The following is a 21,174-nucleotide window of genomic DNA, read 5'->3' as shown; positions in this document are numbered from 1 at the left end:
GGTCCGTACAAATCCTATTTTAATTTTCTTTTTCAATTTAATGCATTGTGCTTGAGCACAACAAACTATGTATCTACTATGTATTATGTTTGTTTTAGGAGCATACATCTGATCTGCATTTCTCGTGAAATCTAAAAATTTCATTGGAGTCGCGCCCTCATATTACTCAAGTCCACAGAATGGGATGTCAACGATAGCAAAAGACAGCAGAGTGACGTTGTGCGGCGGCAACATTTCTTTTTTTTTTCTCATACCAGAAATAACATATTTTGTGGGTTGTTCTGCTGTTTAATTTGTATACATATTTTTAAAAATCTTATTGTGATCTTGTTTTGATAGGTATGACTGAATGAAAACATATGATAGACACAAAATATAAAAAAAAAATCTCACACTCGGAACTTTTTTTTTTGGCTTACAAGGAATTAATCTTTTTTGATTGATCATCAAAAAATGTCTCTAGACGCTTCCTTATCATGGTTATTTGTTTGGTTGTTTGTTTAGATGCTTAGAAATGATGGCCACACGCATTCAGAATTTGACATTTTGTCTTTAAAAATTTAGTATTTGAGTGGCGCTATCTACCATTTATAACTGTTTTGTTCGTTCTTGTTGATTCTCATCATTTCGAGGGATGGGTTTTTAGGGAAAACGAGTTTTAAATTTTGTCAAGGGTATTTTCAAAGTATTAGTATAAGTATGAAATTTTATTTGAAAAGTCAGAAGCATTATACATAGCTTTTCAATTCTTTGCATAATTCATTATTTTTTTTAGACTTAAAGTGACTTTGTCACCAACAAGTGTCAAGAGTTTTTTCCTGCCTCTATCACAACTATATTTTATTTAACCAGAAAATGTGGTGAAGAATTCTTCAAAAGACTTTAAAAGTATAAAAGTAAAACACGCATACCATTCGAAACAAAAAATATATATGTCACATGAACAAATTGCCAGTGACATGCTTTCTATAGCAAAAAGAACATTCAGCCATCCGAACAAAACGCGAACCTATCAACTGTGGCATTTGTGCACTTTTTGTTTATTTATGTAACATTCACGTCACTAAGTTGTACAAATGAATTGCCGCCTATGGCGAATACTTGACATTTTTTTCTTAAACAAAAAAAAATAATAAAAAAGCATGAGACATCAGTGTTCCTTGTGGTTTCTTCATCCTAGACACTTCTATATTTTAGAGTAAGAGTTTTTGTTTAAGTTGGCGCTTGAACTGTCTACCATTCGATCTTCGAAACGTCATGAATAATTTTTGCCAACATGACTAGGAAAATATATAATTAATTTTTCATGTTTAAGAGTTCTTTCGGGTGGGCAACATAGCACTCGAGTAGCTGGTGTACAAAATATGAAACGAAGAGTAGATTTCTTGTACGATCAATGTCAACTTCATGTTGACATCCAAATCATGTTCGCACATTGTGCGGTATAAGCACTACATGAATCCTAACTGCGTCTTGGTGGCATGTATCGTTACCAGAAAACAAACAAAATTTAGTTTGTCGTCTGACATTAATCAAAATAAGTTGACATATTTTTTGACTTGTATAATCTAGTGATCGTTAATTTGAGAAGATTGACTCTTTGTTTAGAAGTAAATATGTTGTTATGAGTTAAACGCTTAAATAATATAAATGTGTTTTTAAGTGATTTCGTTTGATATTCAACCACACTTCAACTACGTGTTATAAAAGTAGTGAAAGAAGATAATCCTTATTCAAATGATTTGATTTGATCTGTGTCGGATTTTTCAATATCTAAGCTTTTGACCGAAAGTTTTGCAAGTTTATCAAGTGAGGATAGCAGTGCAGTGGTATCCTGTAATCCATTGAAAGCAAACGCGCACTCTATAGTCACCGAAGGGACACTTGTACAGTGATTTTTTTGTTTTCCTTAAAAAAAAATTAGACATAATTCCACATAAAATAATTTTTAACGTCAAGTTAATTTTTTTTTTGAAAGTGTTTTACCAATAATGTTTTGTTAAGTTTAGTGTTCTTAACACTATATAATGAAATGTCATTCTTAAAAGTATAAACGTGACTATTAAAGGGAAAAAAATATTTGAATTTGGATCACTGTGGTGTATGCGTAATATTTAGTTCAGTATGAAAATTTAAGAAATTAATATACATTTTATACCCTAGAACGCTTACAAAAAAGGTGGATTGCTCTAAAAGAAACGAAATTATAGGTATTTCTATTGGGTGCAAAGTTGCAAAAATAAAATGAAATATTGATCGACACATAAAAACAAAGTTTTAACAAAATTCATTGATCAGTTTTCAAAAAAATTATTTTTCAAAAGAAAAAAAAACACTAAAGGGCCACTTAAAGGTTTTAAAAAAAAATTTCATTGAGAGGATTGTTTTTGTGTCACGTGTTGTACGAAAAAAGAAGTAATTTTGATGTAGGGTTGTTCTTATTAGCTCAGGGAAATTAGTCAAAATATGGGCATGAAATCGCATTTTTCGCGGGACAAAATTTTTTTCATGGAATGTGTTCGGGTGGTTGTCCTTATCATAAAAGTCAATTTGTTGGGATAATTGGAGGTTGGGAACAGCCGCCATCTTGGAAAAGAGATTGGTATCGTTTTTAATGAATAGCTCCATTGTTATTCATTTTAACAAAAACTGACAAAGGTAAGACTTATTAACAATAAAATTATCTAAAAAATCATATACAAAACAATTCCGTGAGTTGATTAAATAAAATTTTATAGTTGGTCAAAGTGCGTGTTTGTATCGCAAGGTTGGGGCAAAATGATATTTGTTCATATATCTGACGAACTTTTGATTTGTTTGGATAATTCTTCAAAAATGAACTATAGTATTTATAATTATCTATAAAATGAGACCACAATCGTTATTGTGACCATCATATTGTAGAAGTAATCTAACTCCGAAACTCTCCATGTACTAGTCAAAAGTGAGAAAAAAGCTAGTTTTTTGCAAGTAGGCCGAGCAAATTTTGGGAGTAGAGGTACAACCAAAATATAAGTACGCAGTTTTGCAGCCATACGCGTCTTAATATCGATTTCAAATGTCTGACAACTCTAATTTTGTGCTTTATACGGTTTTCGGGGGGGTTAAATAACTTAAGTTTTCCACTTAATGTGAATGGGCTAAATTTATACTTTTTGAAATTATAAATATACAAGCTGGTGCTTTATTATTTTTCCTAAATCTGGAGATCTCAATCTCTGCGATCGGGTTAATAGAACTCACGATATAAGCTTTTTTAACTAACCATATCACGCTTTTCAATTCAAATAAACAAACAAAATCTAAACAAAAAAGCCTCTAAAACATAATCGCATCAACGGCTTATATCTTGAGTTCTATTGGTCACATCCTCAAGATTGGGGTGTCTAGATTTAGGAAAAATAATAAAGCACCAGCTTGTATATTTATAATTTCAAAAAGTATAAATTTAGCCCATTCACATTAAGTGGAAAACTTAATTTATTTAACCCCCCGAAAACCGTATAAAGCACAAAATTAGAGTTGTCAGACATTTGAAATCGATATTAAGACGCGTATGGCTGCAAAACTGCGTACTTATATTTTGGTTGTACCTCTACTCCCAAAATTTGCTCGGCCTACTTGCAAAAAACTAGCTTTTTTCTCACTTTTGACTAGTACATGGAGAGTTTCGGAGTTAGATTACTTCTACAATATAATGGTCACAATAACGATTGTGGTCTCATTTTATAGATAATTATAAATACTATAGTTCATTTTTGAAGAATTATCCAAACAAATCAAAAGTTCGTCAGATATATGAACAAATATCATTTTGCCCCAACCTTGCGATACAAACACGCACTTTGACCAACTATAAAATTTTATTTAATCAACTCACGGAATTGTTATGTATATGATTTTTTAGATAATTTTATTGTTAATAAGTCTTACCTTTGTCAGTTTTTGTTAAAATGAATAACAATGGAGCTATTCATTAAAAACGATACCAATCTCTTTTCCAAGATGGCGGCTGTTCCCAACCTCCAATTATCCCAACAAATTGACTTTACCATCCGAACACATTCCATGAAAAAAATTTTGTCCCGCGAAAAATGCGATTTAATTTACTAATTTCCCTGGGCTATATCAAGTTTCTGCCAGTTTATTCAAATTTGTATTTAAATTCTTTTGTTTCTGATCCAAAATATTCTTATCTTGTAAGTAATATTTTTTATATTGAAACAATTAGTGTATCATGGATCCGACAATGTTTTGTTTCTAATTACTCAACAAGACAAGAGTTTTTTTTAAAACAATTTGAAACAAATTCTTAAAACCTATGTTGTTATAAGAGTTAAACATTACTTTGAATAAAAGAGAGTAAAGATTTGTAATCTCACAGTTTTTTCTTTATATTCTTATTTTTCTTCTCTGTTTTTTTCACTTTTTTCCGTGTACTAAACATTGACAGGTAAAAAATTTAAATCTGGGATACATTTTTTTTTGTTAGAATTTTATATGGGACCTAGATCTTTTTTGATCTGCAAACTATAGACTTTAAGAACCAAACCAATTATAGATTGCAAATATTAAGAATCATATGCTTAGTATATCCAAAATAGAAATGTTTGCATTATTTTTTCGAGGTTCACTATCTCATTTGCATTAGTATAGTTTTAGAGGTACTTTTGTCGTTTTTTATTGGATTTGAAAAAGTAACGGCATAGTTATGTTGGATGTTTCCATTTAGAAAAAAAATTATTTTTCTCACATTTTGTTTCCTGAATTCAAGCTCAGATATCTTAAAAATTACAAGACAGATTTTGAAAGTATTCTGATCATATAACACAACACAATACCATCTTTTTTTTTATATCAATCCTAAGCTGCATAATGCAATATTTATTGACAATAAACTTCGACATGCACTATTTCCAACTGCACCTAATTAAACACGTCAATATTCAAACCTTTAATTAAAGTGTTTTAGTTTTTTTTTTTCTTCTTCTGAGTCATTCCTACTCAGTTCAAAAGCAGCTATCGATATCCGATTTCATTTTTACATAGAAAATGTTCCGCGTATTATTATTCGATTAGTTCCACACACTTGTCAGTAATAAACTTGGAATTGTTGATTTTAATAACCAAACTCTAAAAGGCAATGTGTGGAAGCAAAAATAATGAGTGGTGTTTCGAACAAAGAGAAAAAATAAATAAGTTTAAAAAAAAAAAATCACACATTGTTCAAACGTGAGAAATAAGAAGAAGTTGCGTCCGTGACTAAGATGCATTGTAATAGCAAGTGGCCCTTTAACAATGTTCAATAGTTCTTACAGTGTTATATGCATATAGAGATGTGTAACAAGTTGTAGTAAAAGGTATAGTACAAGCTCATGAATGAGAGACCTTAGTACGCGTCATGTTATTGTTTTGTTTTATTTTTGTTTAACCATGCCAGATGGATAGAATTAGAGTATCTGGATCAAGAAAATAAACTATTTTGTATATTTGTATGCATATTTTGAGAAATTTACGAGATAGCTTCTGTTTGCATCTACAGAATTATGCTCGATGACTTGTGAAACAATAGAAAAAAATCAAACAAAATGTTGTGGTTTAGTGATTTATTTTACTTGGTGACAAATTCAGTTGTGACACAGAGACAGAAATCTTTGAAGTTACCAGCACCCCCAACAACCAACATCGTAATCGGCGGAGCGATCCAAGGACTTGGGAGTCTAGTGAACAATGCTTTGGAAAAATTGAATTTCACTATTTCCCTATTGTGAGTTCCTGGCTTTTTTTTTGGATAATTTTTGAAGTGATGGACAGCTAGTATAAATGTAAAATCTCTTCGGCTGAAACTTTCAAGAAAATTTTAAAATTCTAGGCGAACAAAAATATTTCGGGAATTTCCACTTGAAACTCTCAATATATGTATGGCTGAATAAAAAAAATTAAAAAAAACTAAAACTATTGAACCACATAAAAGTGACACCGGCGAAAATATACGTTATGAATGAGTTGTGGTATTACAGTCGCCTTACATGATTGTTTATGCGATAGCCAAAAATCCCTGCAAAGGACTTTTTTGCTACTAGTAACCAAAATTGTAAAAAATAAAATGCACGACTGGGTCGCACGTACTTGCTCTTGTAGTTCACAGTATCCTTATCTTAAATATCTATTGGAAATTTAAGATTTTGTAGAAAAAAAATCAAAAAAAAAAAAAAAAAAAAGTTTAAAAAATAAATTAAAATTTTTTTTTTTTCAAAAATGTTTTTAAAAATATTTTTTTTTAACATTTTATACTTAATGATCTCTGTAAATTTTAAATAAAATAACTCATGCTTTGATGAAATATTATGAACTTAAAAAATATGTCAATTTTTGAAAAACGGCAACGCCATATTTGATCAAAATCGTTAGAGCGGTTTTCGAGAAATTTGCAATACCTCGAAAGCGTTATATGGGAGGTATGCGTTAAAATGGAGATATTAAAAAAATAAAAAAAACGGGTCTAGGGAATTACGTAAAAATCATCTGTACCAAGTTTCAAGCAAATCCATCCATCCGTTTAGGCCCTAGCTCGATGTACAGATGGACGCACAGACCGACGGATGGCATGACGAAAACCACTTTTTTGATCTTCTCCATCATCGTAATGTTGGTTTTAATTAAAACCTCGATATTTTTTTTCTACACGAAACCAATACTTGCCCTATAGAGCAAGTAAAAATGCTATTTGTACTAGTTTTGTTTGTTTATATTGTTATATCATTTGGGCCAAAATACTATTTAGTGCCTAAAAAATTGTTCCTTTGGACAGTGAATTTTGAAAAAAAAAAATATGGACATTTTTGTCAATATATTTTCATATATTTTAGTTGACATAGAATTGTTATGCTTTAATCTATTATAAAATAACATTTGCACCGATATGTTTGAAATGATATTTCTATATTTATGACCAGTTTAAACAGAAAGTGATCAAAACCAAAAATTCTGCGTTACTTCACTGCAAATTTCAGTTGTATTTGTAAAATCATATAATTAAGCTCTCTGTTATTCCTGTTTGACACTATAGGAACAACGTAAGTCTTCTATGAAGTTAAATCACAGAAAAATTAATTTCAACTAAATATTCTTAATAGTTTATTACCAAAAATCAGCTTTAAAACTTTAAATACCACTGCGTTACCAAGATAACCCACAATGTTACCGTGATTTTTAAACAATTCGATCCAAATTTGGGTTTCAAACTTGTAAAAGAAAATAATGTTAATTTTATAACTCAATTATAGTTTTTCTACTAATTTGTAATTTTTCTTCAAGAAAAATGAAATTCAAAAAAGGGACATTTTTTTAGGCACTAAACAGTATTTTGGCCCATTTTTTATTTACGAGGCTGAAGAAATATTTTTAAATTTTTGATTTGTATTTGAAAGGTGTTTTTTGTGTTTATTTTTTAACATTGACGACTGATGAACATTTTTTTTAATTATTGAGTGCAAATGTTTATTTAATTTGGATTAGAGTTTGTTAGCAACTTGGCCAAAGGTGTAATTCACATATTTTGCACGTTTTCCAACATACACTAGGGCGTATACGTATTATTTTTTTTCTTTATCTTTTTTTAACCGCATAATGCAAGAATAGGGGAGAAGAAGACGTTTCATCCAATTAAAAAATTTAGATTCATGTAATCATTAAAACTAATTTTAAAGAATTTAATTATGCTGAATGTAATGAGACCCCAAACGACCACTCTAAAAAGATGAATATTTTTTGAGTAGGGGTAAGCTTAAACAAACACTGTACCTCTTAGAATTAAGAATGCCGTAAAAGATAAAAATATTCGGCTTTTCCATAGTTATCGGTCAATCTTCTTCAGTTGCAAGTTAGATGATATTTAAGGAAGTGCTAAGAGCAGTGCGAAGAGAGATACATTTTTGATTCCCGGGGTAAATTATAAAATTTTTCCGGGGTAAATTGTAACTTGATTTTATGGGTGAAATATGGTTTGTTGATTTCATTAAAAAAATAGATTTCTTTGTAACCTATCATTATTTTGAAATAGTTAAAGTATCTTATTTGGGGAGGGTTACCTCTATTATTAGATTCAAATTGCAACCTTAGCTTGAAACCGTAGGATGAGGTCATTATCCGATAGAATCATAGCCCTATATGAATTTGTTTAACGAAACTTAATTAAGAAGTTGATTTTTGATAAAATTAAAAATTGATATTAAAGTATTTCTCTTATTTAAAATTGAGAAGTAACAACAACCAAACGCAAAAATCTAACAATAACAAAAAAAAAAATGCAAATCAACACAATAAGTTTGAACTTTGCACGTTTGTGCATTTCTGCTATTATGACGTAACTTCCTCATCTATTTCACATCCGTGATTCCTAGAATCATCATGCCATACTCTGTTCTAACAATCGGAAACAAAGATCATTTATACAAACTATGTTAGACATGTGCGCTTGTTTAACATGTTGCTAAACTAATTATAAACAAAACCACTCACTCTCTATGGACTTCTATTAATTTACTTTTGTTTTCTTTTTTTTTGTTTCTTTCATTGCAGAAAATCAGTGCCCTCAATATGGTGAGGTCAACCAGCTGGGTGGAGTGTTTGTGAATGGACGTCCCTTGCCGAACAATATACGATTGCAAATAGTAGAATTGGCCAGACGGGGAACTAGACCCTGTGATATTTCTCGTCATCTACGAGTCAGTCATGGTTGTGTGTCGAAGATTCTTGCACGATATCATGAAACTGGATCGATTTTACCTGGAGCTATTGGAGGCTCGAAGCCGAGGGTGACAACCCCAAAAGTTGTCAACTATATTCGAGATTTGAAGCAACGTGATCCGGGTATTTTTGCATGGGAAATACGTGATCGTCTACTGAGCGAAGGTGTTTGTGATAAGACCAATGTGCCAAGTGTGAGTTCGATTTCGAGAATTCTTCGAAACAAATTAGGTTCGATGCCACATCATTCGCCGACAACGCCATCAGCGGCACACCATCATCATCACACGCACCTGTACAATTCGCTCTATCAAAGCTACCCGCCTTATGCCATGAGATCGGTGCCCTGTAATTCTCCATCCCCACCTCAAGGTCAACTTAGGCCCTCACACTGTTGGCCATCATCACATTCTGTCCAGGATATTCTTGCCCATCAAGCTCAAGCGGCCAATAATGCCTTGAGAAACAGTTGCAATGGGAATGTAGGTGCTCTTCCAGCCATGCCAACGGCCGGATCACCCGTAGCAACGCATCTTGGCGTAGACGAAACCAACTACTACATGTACATCCAAAATGCAAGTATGATGCATCATGGCGGAATGATGACGACTGCGACGGGATTGTGAAGAAGTTAAATCATGTTTAAATTTAGATTAAATATTATTATTTTTTTGTTTTCCATAATTATTAATAAATTCGGTATATAAAATAGGATAAGAGTAATATATTTTTTTTTAGACTTTAAGTTGATAAAGGAATTATTTTGAGTATTGGTTCCGTTTAAGTTATTTCCTTAATGTGCAAGTTTTTTTTTAAACAAAAAAAAAGTATTATGTTGAGAATTTTGTTTTTAATAGGGAAAATGTACATTATAATTAAGAATAAATAAATAAATAATAATAAATAAATAGACATTACACTAAGATTAAGGTAAACCTTCTTTTTGTTTATTGGTTAAAAAAAAAATACCAACAGTGAAGCATTGAAAATACGTAATATTATAAATTATTAAATATGCCCACATCTAATGTGAATTTATTATTTTAAGGACCTATTTGCAAAAACTTTACCTATCAGATATGAGAAATAAAATGTTTACATGAAATTTATATTGATTTTGTTGTTTTTATAATAGCTGCGTTCCTTTGGAAATATTTATCTACTTTTTAGTACTTAAAACTACTTTGATCTACTTTGCTATACTGAAAAAGTAGTTCAAAGCAGCTTTAAGTACTAAAAAGTAGAAAAATATTTCCAAAGGAACGCAGCTAATATGATTTCTAAAACTAATGGAACTTTTAAAAGAAACAAGTACAAGTTCATAAAGTTCGTAATGTCACGCCTCATTGTTATCTAGTGTTCGATTTTTTTGAAAACTTGCCTATAGTAGGTACCTTTATCGCATTACTCGGCAAAACTACTCAAATTCTTAAAACACTTATTTTCCAATCAAAATAAATAATATACACTAACCCAAAAAACTAAAGGAGTGAAAAAAATTCGTTATTTTCCTAGTGAATTTCGATAAGGCTGCGTCGTATAGTGATTAAAATAAAATGCACGACTGGAGTCGCACGTACTTGCTCTTGCAGTTTAAACACTTTTATGTTAGTTTACTTTTAGATTTTAAGAGCTGCCTCTATATAAAATTAAAGAAATTTTTTTGATAGGAAGAGCCGACATTTAGGGAACAATTTTGTTAAATGAAAAAAAATGTTTTTTTATTTGACTTTTTTTTTGAAAAAAAAAAATAAAAATGCAGTCTTATTGCAATTGCTTTGAATACTACGTTTGCAAAGTTTAATCAAAATCGTTAGAGCCTTTTTCGAGTTATTTGGTATAATTTGAAAAATTTGTATGGGAGGTACACTTTTCTGAATTTTTTTGAGAAAAACTAAAAATGCAGTTTTGTTGCAATCGCTTTAAATATTACGTCTGCAAAGTTTAATCAAAATCGTTAGAGCCGTTTTCGAGTTATTTGGTTTGAATTGAAAAATTTGTATGGGAGGTACACTTTCTAATCGAGATATAAAAAAAAAAACAACTTTCAGAATTCTATAAAAATCATCTGTACCAAATTTGAAGAAAATCCGTCCACCCGTTTAGGCTGTGGAAATGTGTACAGATGTGTACAGATGGTTTTATTTTCCTTCATTTGTTCTGGTTATGAATTTTAGAAACAATATTTATTGAGCTTAATTTTTTTTACTCTTTGACGTTTTTTTTTTAGACTGCAATTAAGTTATCAAATCAAAAACCCTACTTTTGATTTAAACTTTTAATACCTCAACAACGTAATATTTTATAGAAAATTCTGAGAATATCTTCAAATAAAATGTAACGGGTGTGACTTTCTAACATCAAACCAGTTACATCTTATTTGAAGATATTCTCAGACAGCACAATAGTTAGAATACTTTTATAATTAGAAACAATGAAGCAAATTAATATACGAAGTGTTAATTTAGGTATTAAAATATGTACTTAATTTAGTTAATAGGTAAATAAATAAGAGTGAAAACATATGCCCAAAATATGCTCTCATGGAATTACCCTAACCTAAAACAAAGAAAAATTAAAAGTTTTCAAAAAATAGTAAAATTTTGAAGTAAAAAAAAAAAAACATTCCATATAATCCAGTCAAATAAGGGTTTGACCTCGGAATGAATGCTAATAGAAATTTTTTTGCTCAATACCTACGTTTTGGAATTCTATAACATACCTCAAAAGTTTAGAAAAATCTCATGTCCGCAAGTCACGATTTTCAAGGTCAAAGCGCGAAATGTAGATTTTCAAAATTAGCAAAAATAGACGATGGCATTATATACACATATGGTACATGATATCAAATAATTTTTTAATGCTGATTGCAAAAAAATCTAAAATCAAGGCAATCTGAAAAAAGTTATACCTGTTTTTCATCTGTCAACCCATATTATTATAACAGTTGCAAACTTACTACCGAAAAACCCTTAAAAGTTATGGTATCGGAACCAAATTTTGCATGAAGGTTTTGATATCCAATTTCATTAAGAATCAAAACAATGCAAAAAACATTCATATCTATGAAAAAATGGTATTTTTTGAGAAAAGGGGAAATTTTGGGATATGCACTAAAAATCATCCTGGTACAATCTTGGAATTAGTGCTAATAGGCTAATGTTTTTGTTTCTATCTTTGTTTGGATATTCTACAACTTATTTAAAAAATCTAAAAAAATCTCATGTCCGCAAGTTCTAACAAATGCTTAAAATCTTACGAAAAGTTAATGAATTAGTTCAAATTTGATATCAGATATCAGACAATATTTCAAATTCTAAAATTTGAATCAGATTAGTCCAACAACAACAAAAGCCAGGATCTCTCTTTGTTATTGTAACGCTAACAAATACAATGATCTAGGCTGGATCACGGGAATAATAAAACACAGCTATTATAAGAAAGTCGAATCTTAATGAGATCTATTCTTAAAGTTATTCAAATTTTTTTTTAAATCAATTTTTAAAAATCTTATCGAGATATACTTTTTCTGAAATTAAATATCGATTTAGTTTTTAGACACTCCCAATTGAAGGATAAACAATGGATGTAACTAAAGCAGGAACGGAATTATCTTGCTGATTCTTACTGTGATAATCTGTCCACTATCGTATCACTCAAAATATTTCCACTAAATGAAATGACTTAAAGTCTAGTTGTACTTATAAAATCATTTTTCAGGAAATGACGAAGTAAGTAACGAAGATACAACCATTCTTGTCTAATTGCAACTGATGTAAACTCTCCGCTATTGCATGTATTACAAAAATCATTAAATAAGTTGTAAAATGAAATGTACCACTCAAGGTTTTGTTTTAATTAAAATATAATAATTGCCTTGCAAGTAATCAGTAAACATCAACAGAGTCTTAAATAAATATATCTATTTATAAGTAATAAATTGATTCATTTGGATTCGATATTATCAGTTGTTTTTTTCAAGTGCATCAGGGGTTTACGCGCTAATGTTATCATTTTATAAGGAAATTGGTTATTACAAGAGGTGTTTCAATGATAAAACGTTTAATCAATTTTACTATAAATTGTGACTCTCTTCAATTATTGTCATCTTTATAAAGTTGAAACCAATCTGTGCAGTAATAACAGAGCTTACTATAATGAAATTCATTGGTAAAAAATATTTGTGTCCTTAAATTTTTTTATTAAATTAATTTGTTTTGTTTTCAATCTGTAGTTGTTAGCGCTTTCTTGTTAGTCTTGGCAGTAAGCTCGCTGGCTGCACCTTCGGGTAATGGTCAACCGGGATGTGCTACAAGCCAGGAAATTGAAACTGTATTATACAGGAATCTTTGGGATCCAACTGCCTACTGGAAGTGTACAGAACTTAAAGTACCTGCTTCAGCTGGAAGATGTCCAGATGAAGAAGCATTCCAGGATAGTGTTAAAAAGTGTGTTCCATGGGACCAATGGACTTGGGAACCTCTTAAAGCTCCACCAAGTGTACCAAAAGCTTAAAGAAAAAAAAAACGTTAATGATCTTTATACAAAAATTGAGGTTTCATTTTAAATAAATTTTAGTTGAGCATTTAATACATTATAATTATAAAATCTCCTTTAATATCCATATCCATATTTTTAATAAAGATGAAATTTTTTAACTAAATTCAATTTAATGTTTTTTTTGTGTAATCCGTTCTGCTCATGTATTGAAAAAGTACATGGTGCAAAAATGTTTCCAGGTTTTAAATTTATTAACGCAATTTGTTTAAATACTCGACCCCGTCAAATCTGTCTGGCTATGTAGTAAACCTTTCTAGAACTTTCTAGGTGATTTTGAATAAATAAGGAGTAACTAAAAGTAAAGTAAACAAACAGAAAAATTTTAATTTTTCATATTATGATTTCAAATTCTCATTAATACAGTCAAATAAGGTGAAAAAAGGGGTAAACCTCGGAATGAATACTAATAGATTTTTTGGCATCAGCACTAAAAATTCCTCTAAGTCATGTACCATATGTGTATATAATACCATTGTCTATTGCTAATTTTGAAAATCTCCATTTCGCGCTTTGACCTTGAAAATCGCGACTTGCGGACATGAGATTTTTCTATAGATTTTTGAGTTTTGAGGCATGTTATAGAAAGCCAAAACGAAGCTATTGAGCAAAAAAAATTTCTATTAGCATTCAATCCGAGGTGAAACCCTTATTTGACTGGATTACATCTGTTTTCGATAGGTAACAATTTCCAGAGTATGTTTTTTATTTTAAACTTAACTTTGGAGTGTCGAGAACAAAACGACATACGAATTTAAAAAAAGGTGAAAATTGATTGTACCCCCTTTTGAAAAGTCTCTCCTCAATAAGAATAAATTAATAAAATTGAATTGAGTACAGAAACCCCAAAAAACGATCATCAAATAAGTTTCACTTTTCGAAAGAATACATTTAGGCGTTTTTGTTTTTTTTTTTCGTTAAAATTAATTTTTTAGTTGAAAGGAAATGGTTTGAAAGAACGAATTAGGTTAAAAATATTATTTTTTCGATTCATATAATTTTGAAAGATTAAAAGCTTTCGAGAAGTAAAACATATAAACTTGAAGATAGGTTTAATTCTGTACAAGAAATGTTTCAAACATTTTTTAAGGGCAAGTATTATTTTCATGTAACAAATCGAGGTTTTAATCAAAACCAACATTTTGCCGATGGAGGAATGTGGTTTTTGTCATGACGTCCGTCGTCTTCGGTCTGTGCGTCCGTCTAAACACATTTCCACTGCTTAAACGTGTAACGGATTTTCTTCAAATTTGCTACAGATGATTTTTATACAGTGGTTGCAAAATAATTAGAAACAGCCTCATTAGTTTACAAAATGTCATTTTTTTCTTAAGTTCAAAAAAAAAAAAAAAACAAAATAAAACGTCCTTCAAATATTTATATATATTAAAAACATATGTAGGTACATACATTTTCGAATTATTTTTCCACCACTGTATACAGTAATTTGAATACCTCTTCCTTTTTGGAAGTCGGTAAAAATATCTCGTGTAAACAAATGTTTGAGTAACAAAAATTAAAACATTCATCTCGGTAGTAATTTACTAAAAACAAAAAATGGGAAATATCATCAAGTCTCAATTTGACAACGAGTAAAATTTCTAAGAGTACGAATGTAGCTCAACAAACTAGTATGGAATTTAAAAAAATATGCACAGTGAGACCGGGACTACCTGTAGACAGAAAGACTCATAGGGAGGCCAAAAAAACACGACCCCATCAATGGAAGATTGTGTTTTGGTACTGTATACAGTCGGCATTTTTTCAAAATTTCGGTGGATCTTAAAAGCGATCTACATATGTATGTAGATTTACAGGAAAAGTAAAAGGAAAGTAATCACGTCAAGATGATTAAGAAAAAGGCTCGTGAAAGACCTACAAAACTTATTTATCTGGACCTGCAGCTCGACGACACCTGTATCCACGTAGAAAAACCTGTCTGAGTCAAAGGATGGTATGCAAAAAAACTTTTTAGAATATTTTCTTGAGATCTAGTAATACATATATGGAGTCCAAAACAACGGTTAACAGGAAAACTATAAGAAATAATTTCGAAACGTTCTGTTGTCACATTCTCCAACGTAATTTGTTTAGTTCTTAATGGAGCTGTTTCCTGGATAATGCTGTGTTTTTTTGCGGGTTGGTGATGAATGACCAAAACCCATAATCCCAAAGAGAAAATCCCCAAAGCCAAAATCCCCAAGACAAGCCTGGGTATAGACAAAATCTCCAGGAAAAAATCTCAAAAAAAAAAATCTCCGAGCGAAAATCCCAAAATTTCAGATGCGCAAGTTGAGTATCAAGCAATCAAATCGCGCGCGCGATTTGATTGCTTGATACACAACTTGCGCATCTGAAATTTTGGAAAGACCTATTTTTACTCATATTTAATTGTATGCTGTGATAACTTGCCTCAAAAGATTATGCTTAGTTCAACTCGCTGTATAATTCCAGTATATTAGAATCATTGTTAAGGCACACGAATGGTAGGTCAAACAAGGAAGGTTCAAGTCACGGTTGTTTACACAATTTATTTTTTCTATTCCATTTTAAAAGAAGAACCTTTATGATTATAAAATTGTCGTGTTTAGTTCTGATTTTACTTTGACTTAGTGTTTTTTTTTTTATCATTCTATTACGTTTTTGTTTTTGTTAATTGGAGATTTTTGGAGATTTGGAGAAAATGGGAGAAAAAATTATTTATTGGAGATTTTGTCCATTGGATGCCTTTCCCCATGGAGATTTTGTCCATTGGGTCAAAAATTTTCTGGAGATTTTATCCGATTGAGATTTTATTTTTTGGAGATAGTGTAGGTTTCCCTTTTTTTGCAGCTGTAGGTACTTTAAAAAAGTAAGTTAATGGTACCTACCCTTTATTTTCTGCAAAGATTTTTAACTTCCTTGCGGTCAGAAAGTAAATGAAATTGCATCATCTCATCTACCGTAGTTTATTAAAAAAAAAAAACATATCTTCATTAAAACAATACAAAAATTAATATATTGGTACCACTTCATACATTTTACCATGGATAGTTTAGAAATCTGTTTAAAAATAAATAACAGATCACCCTTCAATGTGTTTTTCAGTTCGATTTATGTGTCTTCCTCTCTTGACAGTGCAGTGGTATCTCATTTCAAAAGTCAACCGCTTAAACATTAATCAACCATAGCAAGAAATTTCACAGAACATACTTTTCCATGGGTGTCACATTTTTGGTGTCCTTTCAATGAACTGCTTCGTCCTTTGTATAGTAGCATATTCAAAAAGGCGTATCAAGTTGACTCCTCCTATATTCCTTTTCTGATTTTATTTTTTACAGGATAACAAGTAATTTTGACACAGAATTTAAAAATATAATATTTTTTTTGAATTTTAAATTTATTTTTACTAAAATCTACAGTAAAAGAAAAAAATTAAGGTAATTATCGTTGGTATTTGAAAAATGTACTAAACTGGCTTTAGTACCTATAAAGTTTTTTTTGAAATATAATTTGTTCTGCAAATTTTGTTAGTTTTTGCTGTCTGTTCACTTCAACGTCAATGACAACATTCAGTTTCGTAAACATCTTGTTTTATCCAACCGAATACAAAATAGCCCAATCCTAGGCCTAGAACAACTGCAAGACACAACCAGTAGTTGAATGTCATGAAGATCAACATCAAAAGATAGGATATAACAATCTGAAGAAGATTGAGTAAAGTCTGCATTATGTGAGGAGTATTAAAGATTCGTTGGCAATAGTTCAATTCGGTTCCAGCATGAAGTGGAGTATTAGAAGAGGATCCTTCGTTGGACATGCAATTTTTCGAACTCAATGCACGCTGACGATCACTTTCTTCTTTGAGTACTTTGCGCAGATGATATTCCCTGATGAATTTAATTCCTTCATAGGCGAATGCAACAGCAAATATTGCTAGTGCTGAGAAAATAAATTCGGTTAAGGTGTATGCTAGCCATTCTTTCCATAGAATTCTTTCACAATGACCACCGTGAAACTGTCAAAAAAAAAAAAAAGAAATAGGTTATAATTTTGTTTAAATTAGGATATTCAAAATTCGATTTATAAACAAGAAATTAGATGAAATTAAGAGAAATACTTATCCAGACATCTTAAGTTATGTGTAGGTATAGATTTTGAACATATTTCTATTGGTTTTGTTTTTAAACTAAAAACTGTTGCCGTTTATGATAAGATTATTCCAAGAACGCCAGTTAAACTTTGTAATAATGTAAAAGTCTACAAAAGTAGGGGTTTAATTTAGTTTAGCTGACGTAGAGGTGAATACTGAAAAATGTGATTGGTTTTAATCAGACTGCGAATGATATTTTAAATATTTAGGTAGCAAGATCATACATTATTTATTAAATTTATTTTTAAGTTAAAAACTCTTTTATCTACAAAATTATGCGGACGTGTTCGACCTGTGACATTAATAATAAATGTTTTGTACACATAATTTGTCCAACAGCGTTCCAATAACTTAACTTTAGACCTTGGAAACAAAACAATGACACAAGTTTATAGTTTACCGTGTCTTGTATTACGAAATGGAACTTAATTTTAACAAATTTTCAATTTGATAACAAGTCGTTTTATTTTCAGCAGTTAAACAATATACAGGGTGTCCCACAGTCACCGCCCCAAATGAAAACCATAAATTCCTGAGGTCGTTTTAAGTCGAAAATCCGACTTAGTTTGGCAAAGCTAAAGCCAGTTAAAGGAAAAGAGGGCAAAAATCATAAAAACCGTCTTAAACTAGAAAACGGGACGAAAGCGAGAAAATTGCCACTTAAGTTTTTCGACTTAAAATGACTTCAGCAATCTATGGTTTTCATTTGGGACGGTGACTGTGGAACACCCTGTATATTTTACTTTAAAAAAAAAACAACATTGAAATTGAACCACAGAGAATACTGCGCTTAATATTAATATCTATGCAACTCGGTGGACTAAAAAATTTGCGGTTAAAAATGACTTAATTTTGTTTTATCCTATACTCACATAGACAATGAATATACCACCTAATAGACCAAGACCAAGGGCCAACCACCGGCTGACCTAAGTCGTTTTTCAAGGTTAAATTTTAGTTTTGATTTTAACAGTAAAGTGAAGATAAGAATTTGTAAATTCATTCTTTTACCCGATGTAATGACGTAAATCTATTTTATATATTAAAGTTTGGTTTTGTGTACGTTCGCTAACCGGCCACACCGACTGACTTATTTTCTTAAATTTTTTTTTTAAATCAAAGAGACATAAGAGGAGAAGGTTTAAGGCAAAAAAAATTTAAGATTTTATAGGGTAAATAGGCTTAACACGACATTGAAAAAAGAGGCTATTTTCTAAACGGTAAGTCGTAAAGAGTTGACTTTTTTTTTAAATGATAGACAAATTTTTTCAATAGTTAAAAACGGTATTGAAAAAATTCAAAAAAATTTCAGAACCAAGATGTGAAGGTTTCTTTGCAGTCATAGACCTTCGACAAAACACTAATTACAGGTACGCAAAATTTTGCACAGAAATTTGAGTTACACCATTAGAAAGATATTAAAAAAAATTAGGGGTCTAATACGGATTTTTTTCTAGGCCCTGTATTTTGAAATAAAAATTTTTGAAAAACAACTAATTTTTAGGGAAATTTTTGAGTAGTCTTTATTTTTTTGGAATTTTTAAAAGTCTGCAAAAAATCTCAAACTTATAGGAAATATAGGTTTTAATCATGCGCATGCATGAGTATTTTGCATAGGCCACTTTTGCTAAAAGTTTAAAAGTTAATATTTTTAAACTCATTTTATGATCTTTTCAAGTTTGTATCCTCTTTTTCATTTGAAAGAGTCGAAAATTAGTCAGCTAGTATTAATATAAGTTTAAAGAAAAATCTATAACCAAGATTCATCGTTGTGCATTGTGAACATTAAATTGCAAAATGCTCTAAATAATATTAATTTATTACAGGAGACAGGATTCGCTTTTAAAATACAGACGTATCCTTTAAAACACAGTATAAATAGGACCTTAAGCTAAAGAATAATCATTTTAATTCAAAAACAAAACCGACTTTCATGGATCATGAAGTCGGTAAAAATTCAAATTAGAATTGAAAGAGTGCTATTAGTAGTTACGAAAACCACAGGTCTTTCCTTCCGTATTCTGCCACGATAGGAGTGGTAAGGTGCTATGTGCATGTCAAAGAACTTAAAGACGATATTGGTGTCAAATTAAAGGTAATATTGTAAAAATTCAAAGGTCTTCGGGGTCAAGTCCTGGCAGTTTTGTCATGCAGCCCGTTTTAAGGTTAGAAGTGCTGAACTTGAGTTTTTTGCTAAAGTCCTGTTTTTTGTTATGTTGGTACACGAGTAAAGAGTTTTGTTGGTATCAAATCAAAGGAAATGCTAAGCACCTACAAAGTATTTAAAAATTATCAAAATACGAGAAAACGTAACGTAGGTACCTAATTAATATTGGAACTATAGCAAGTGAAAAGGGGTGTTAAATGGCAGTTGTTTATTTTAAGTGTATTTAGGCAGAAACTAATAAAGGAAAAATTCGCAAGTTTTTCAATGAAAAGGAAAATGCGATGTGGATAAAAAAGAGTGAGTTTGCCTTGGAGTTAGAAGAACAGAACCTGAAAATGTTTTCTTCTTTAAACAGGTGCCTTAAAAAATGTGTCAGAATCGTCTCTTTACCTACTGATCTAATAAAGAAATAGTATAATGTGTGATAAATTCGAAAAAAAAAAATATAAATTAAAAAAAAATAATGATGTCTTTATTAACAAACATTTGTGCTACACTCGTTAAAAAAAAGAACATTAATTTCAATATTTGTTCACAACCTTCAAATTAATTAAGAGTTTACCTTAAAGTCCGTTAAAATTTAAATTTAATAAACTTTGCATCGAACAACTGTGTAAACTCGTCTCACATAAAATTAAACAAATAAAAAAATAAAATCACCGGAAGAGCATTGACACTTTCCCTTTCGTAAAAATGCGTTGAGATATTACTGTAAATAACAGATATTGTGATATACAAAAGATAAATATACCCAAACTCAAATGATAAATTCTATATCGTCCATACCAAGTCGTTTTGTTATCATTTAATGTTTAAAATGAAAATTTAAAACAAAGTAACCTCTTTTTTACTCACAGTCATTATCATTGGGCAAGTTCTAGATTCAGATGACCCACCACCACCGTGGTCATGATCCATACCGCCGTGATCCATACCATGATCCATTCCATGATCTATACCATGATCACCGTGATTCATAATTAAAATTTAATAACAAAAACAAAAAACAACAACAACAAACAAAAAATAATTTGAATTTTTTTTAGAATGGAAATTCCAAAACTACGTAAATATTTGTCGCGGTTCAAACTGCACTCCAAGCGTGTTATTTCTCGCGACTAAATTAAATTAATGTTCAGAACCTTCTATAAATATTAAATACAACATAAAATTGTGTTATCACAAACTCCAACAAAGTGTTATCGCAAATGATATGTAGGTAAGCTATAAAAATGGGAGATTCACTGTAGCGAGTGTTGTGTGTTTCTTATCACCAATTTTGGATTACTAAAAACCTCAAAATTTCGTTTTAAGGAAATAACTGTATGCATTTTTGAAAGACAGACAGAAAAACAGGTGAAAATAGATCGAGACGATTAATATATTATTTTCCCAATCAAATGCATTTGCAATCTTTGATATATATATATATATATTTTTTTATTTATATAAGTGGGTTGTTATCTATACATATAAAAAGTAAAATAAAAAAAAAAAATATGCAAGTATCGATATAAAACAAAAACAAATTTATATAAATATGGGTAATAAAGAAATTAAGCTGATGCAT

At 30.4% G+C, this 21,174-nt stretch overlaps 3 protein-coding genes across 3 annotated transcripts in view; 2 read left to right on the top strand and 1 right to left on the bottom strand.

Annotated features, from left to right (window-relative positions):
* Positions 1 to 9,859, top strand: part of LOC129914293 (paired box pox-meso protein) — a 33,352-nt gene extending 23,493 nt beyond the window's left edge. The window contains exon 2 of the mRNA XM_055993464.1: positions 8,581 to 9,859. Within this exon, the coding sequence (XP_055849439.1) occupies positions 8,581 to 9,374 (794 nt within the window). The 3' untranslated portion in view covers positions 9,375 to 9,859. The remainder of the gene's footprint in view (positions 1 to 8,580) is intronic.
* Positions 9,860 to 12,802: 2,943 nt separating this feature from the next.
* On the top strand, positions 12,803 to 13,416 carry LOC129914295 (uncharacterized). The gene is made up of 2 exons (XM_055993466.1): positions 12,803 to 12,918; positions 12,983 to 13,416. The coding sequence occupies exons 1-2, from the start codon at positions 12,906 to 12,908 to the stop codon at positions 13,261 to 13,263; spliced, it is 294 nt and encodes a 97-aa protein (XP_055849441.1). The 5' UTR covers positions 12,803 to 12,905; the 3' UTR covers positions 13,264 to 13,416.
* A 2,860-nt stretch (positions 13,417 to 16,276) lies between these two features.
* LOC129914294 (high affinity copper uptake protein 1) lies at positions 16,277 to 20,892 on the bottom strand. The gene is made up of 2 exons (XM_055993465.1): positions 20,460 to 20,892; positions 16,277 to 17,302 (listed from the first exon to the last, which is right to left on the bottom strand). The coding sequence occupies exons 1-2, from the start codon at positions 20,580 to 20,582 to the stop codon at positions 16,844 to 16,846; spliced, it is 582 nt and encodes a 193-aa protein (XP_055849440.1). The 5' UTR covers positions 20,583 to 20,892; the 3' UTR covers positions 16,277 to 16,843.
* Between the last annotated feature and the right edge of the window lie 282 nt (positions 20,893 to 21,174).

Source organism: Episyrphus balteatus, chromosome 3, assembly GCF_945859705.1.
Source record: "Episyrphus balteatus chromosome 3, idEpiBalt1.1, whole genome shotgun sequence".
In the NCBI taxonomy this organism is placed as follows: Eukaryota; Metazoa; Arthropoda; class Insecta; order Diptera; family Syrphidae; genus Episyrphus; species Episyrphus balteatus.
This window is presented reverse-complemented; position numbering and strand designations above follow the sequence as displayed.

What these genes read in the sequence shown, in the direction of transcription:
- LOC129914294 (XM_055993465.1), bottom strand. Translation starts at nt 20,582, where the DNA reads ATGAATCACGGTGATCATGGTATAGATCATGGAATGGATCATGGTATG. An exon ending in CTTGCCCAATGATAATGACT is followed by an intron (nt 17,303 to 20,459) that starts GTGAGTAAAAAA and finishes TTTTTTTGACAG; the next exon opens with TTTCACGGTGGTCATTGTGA.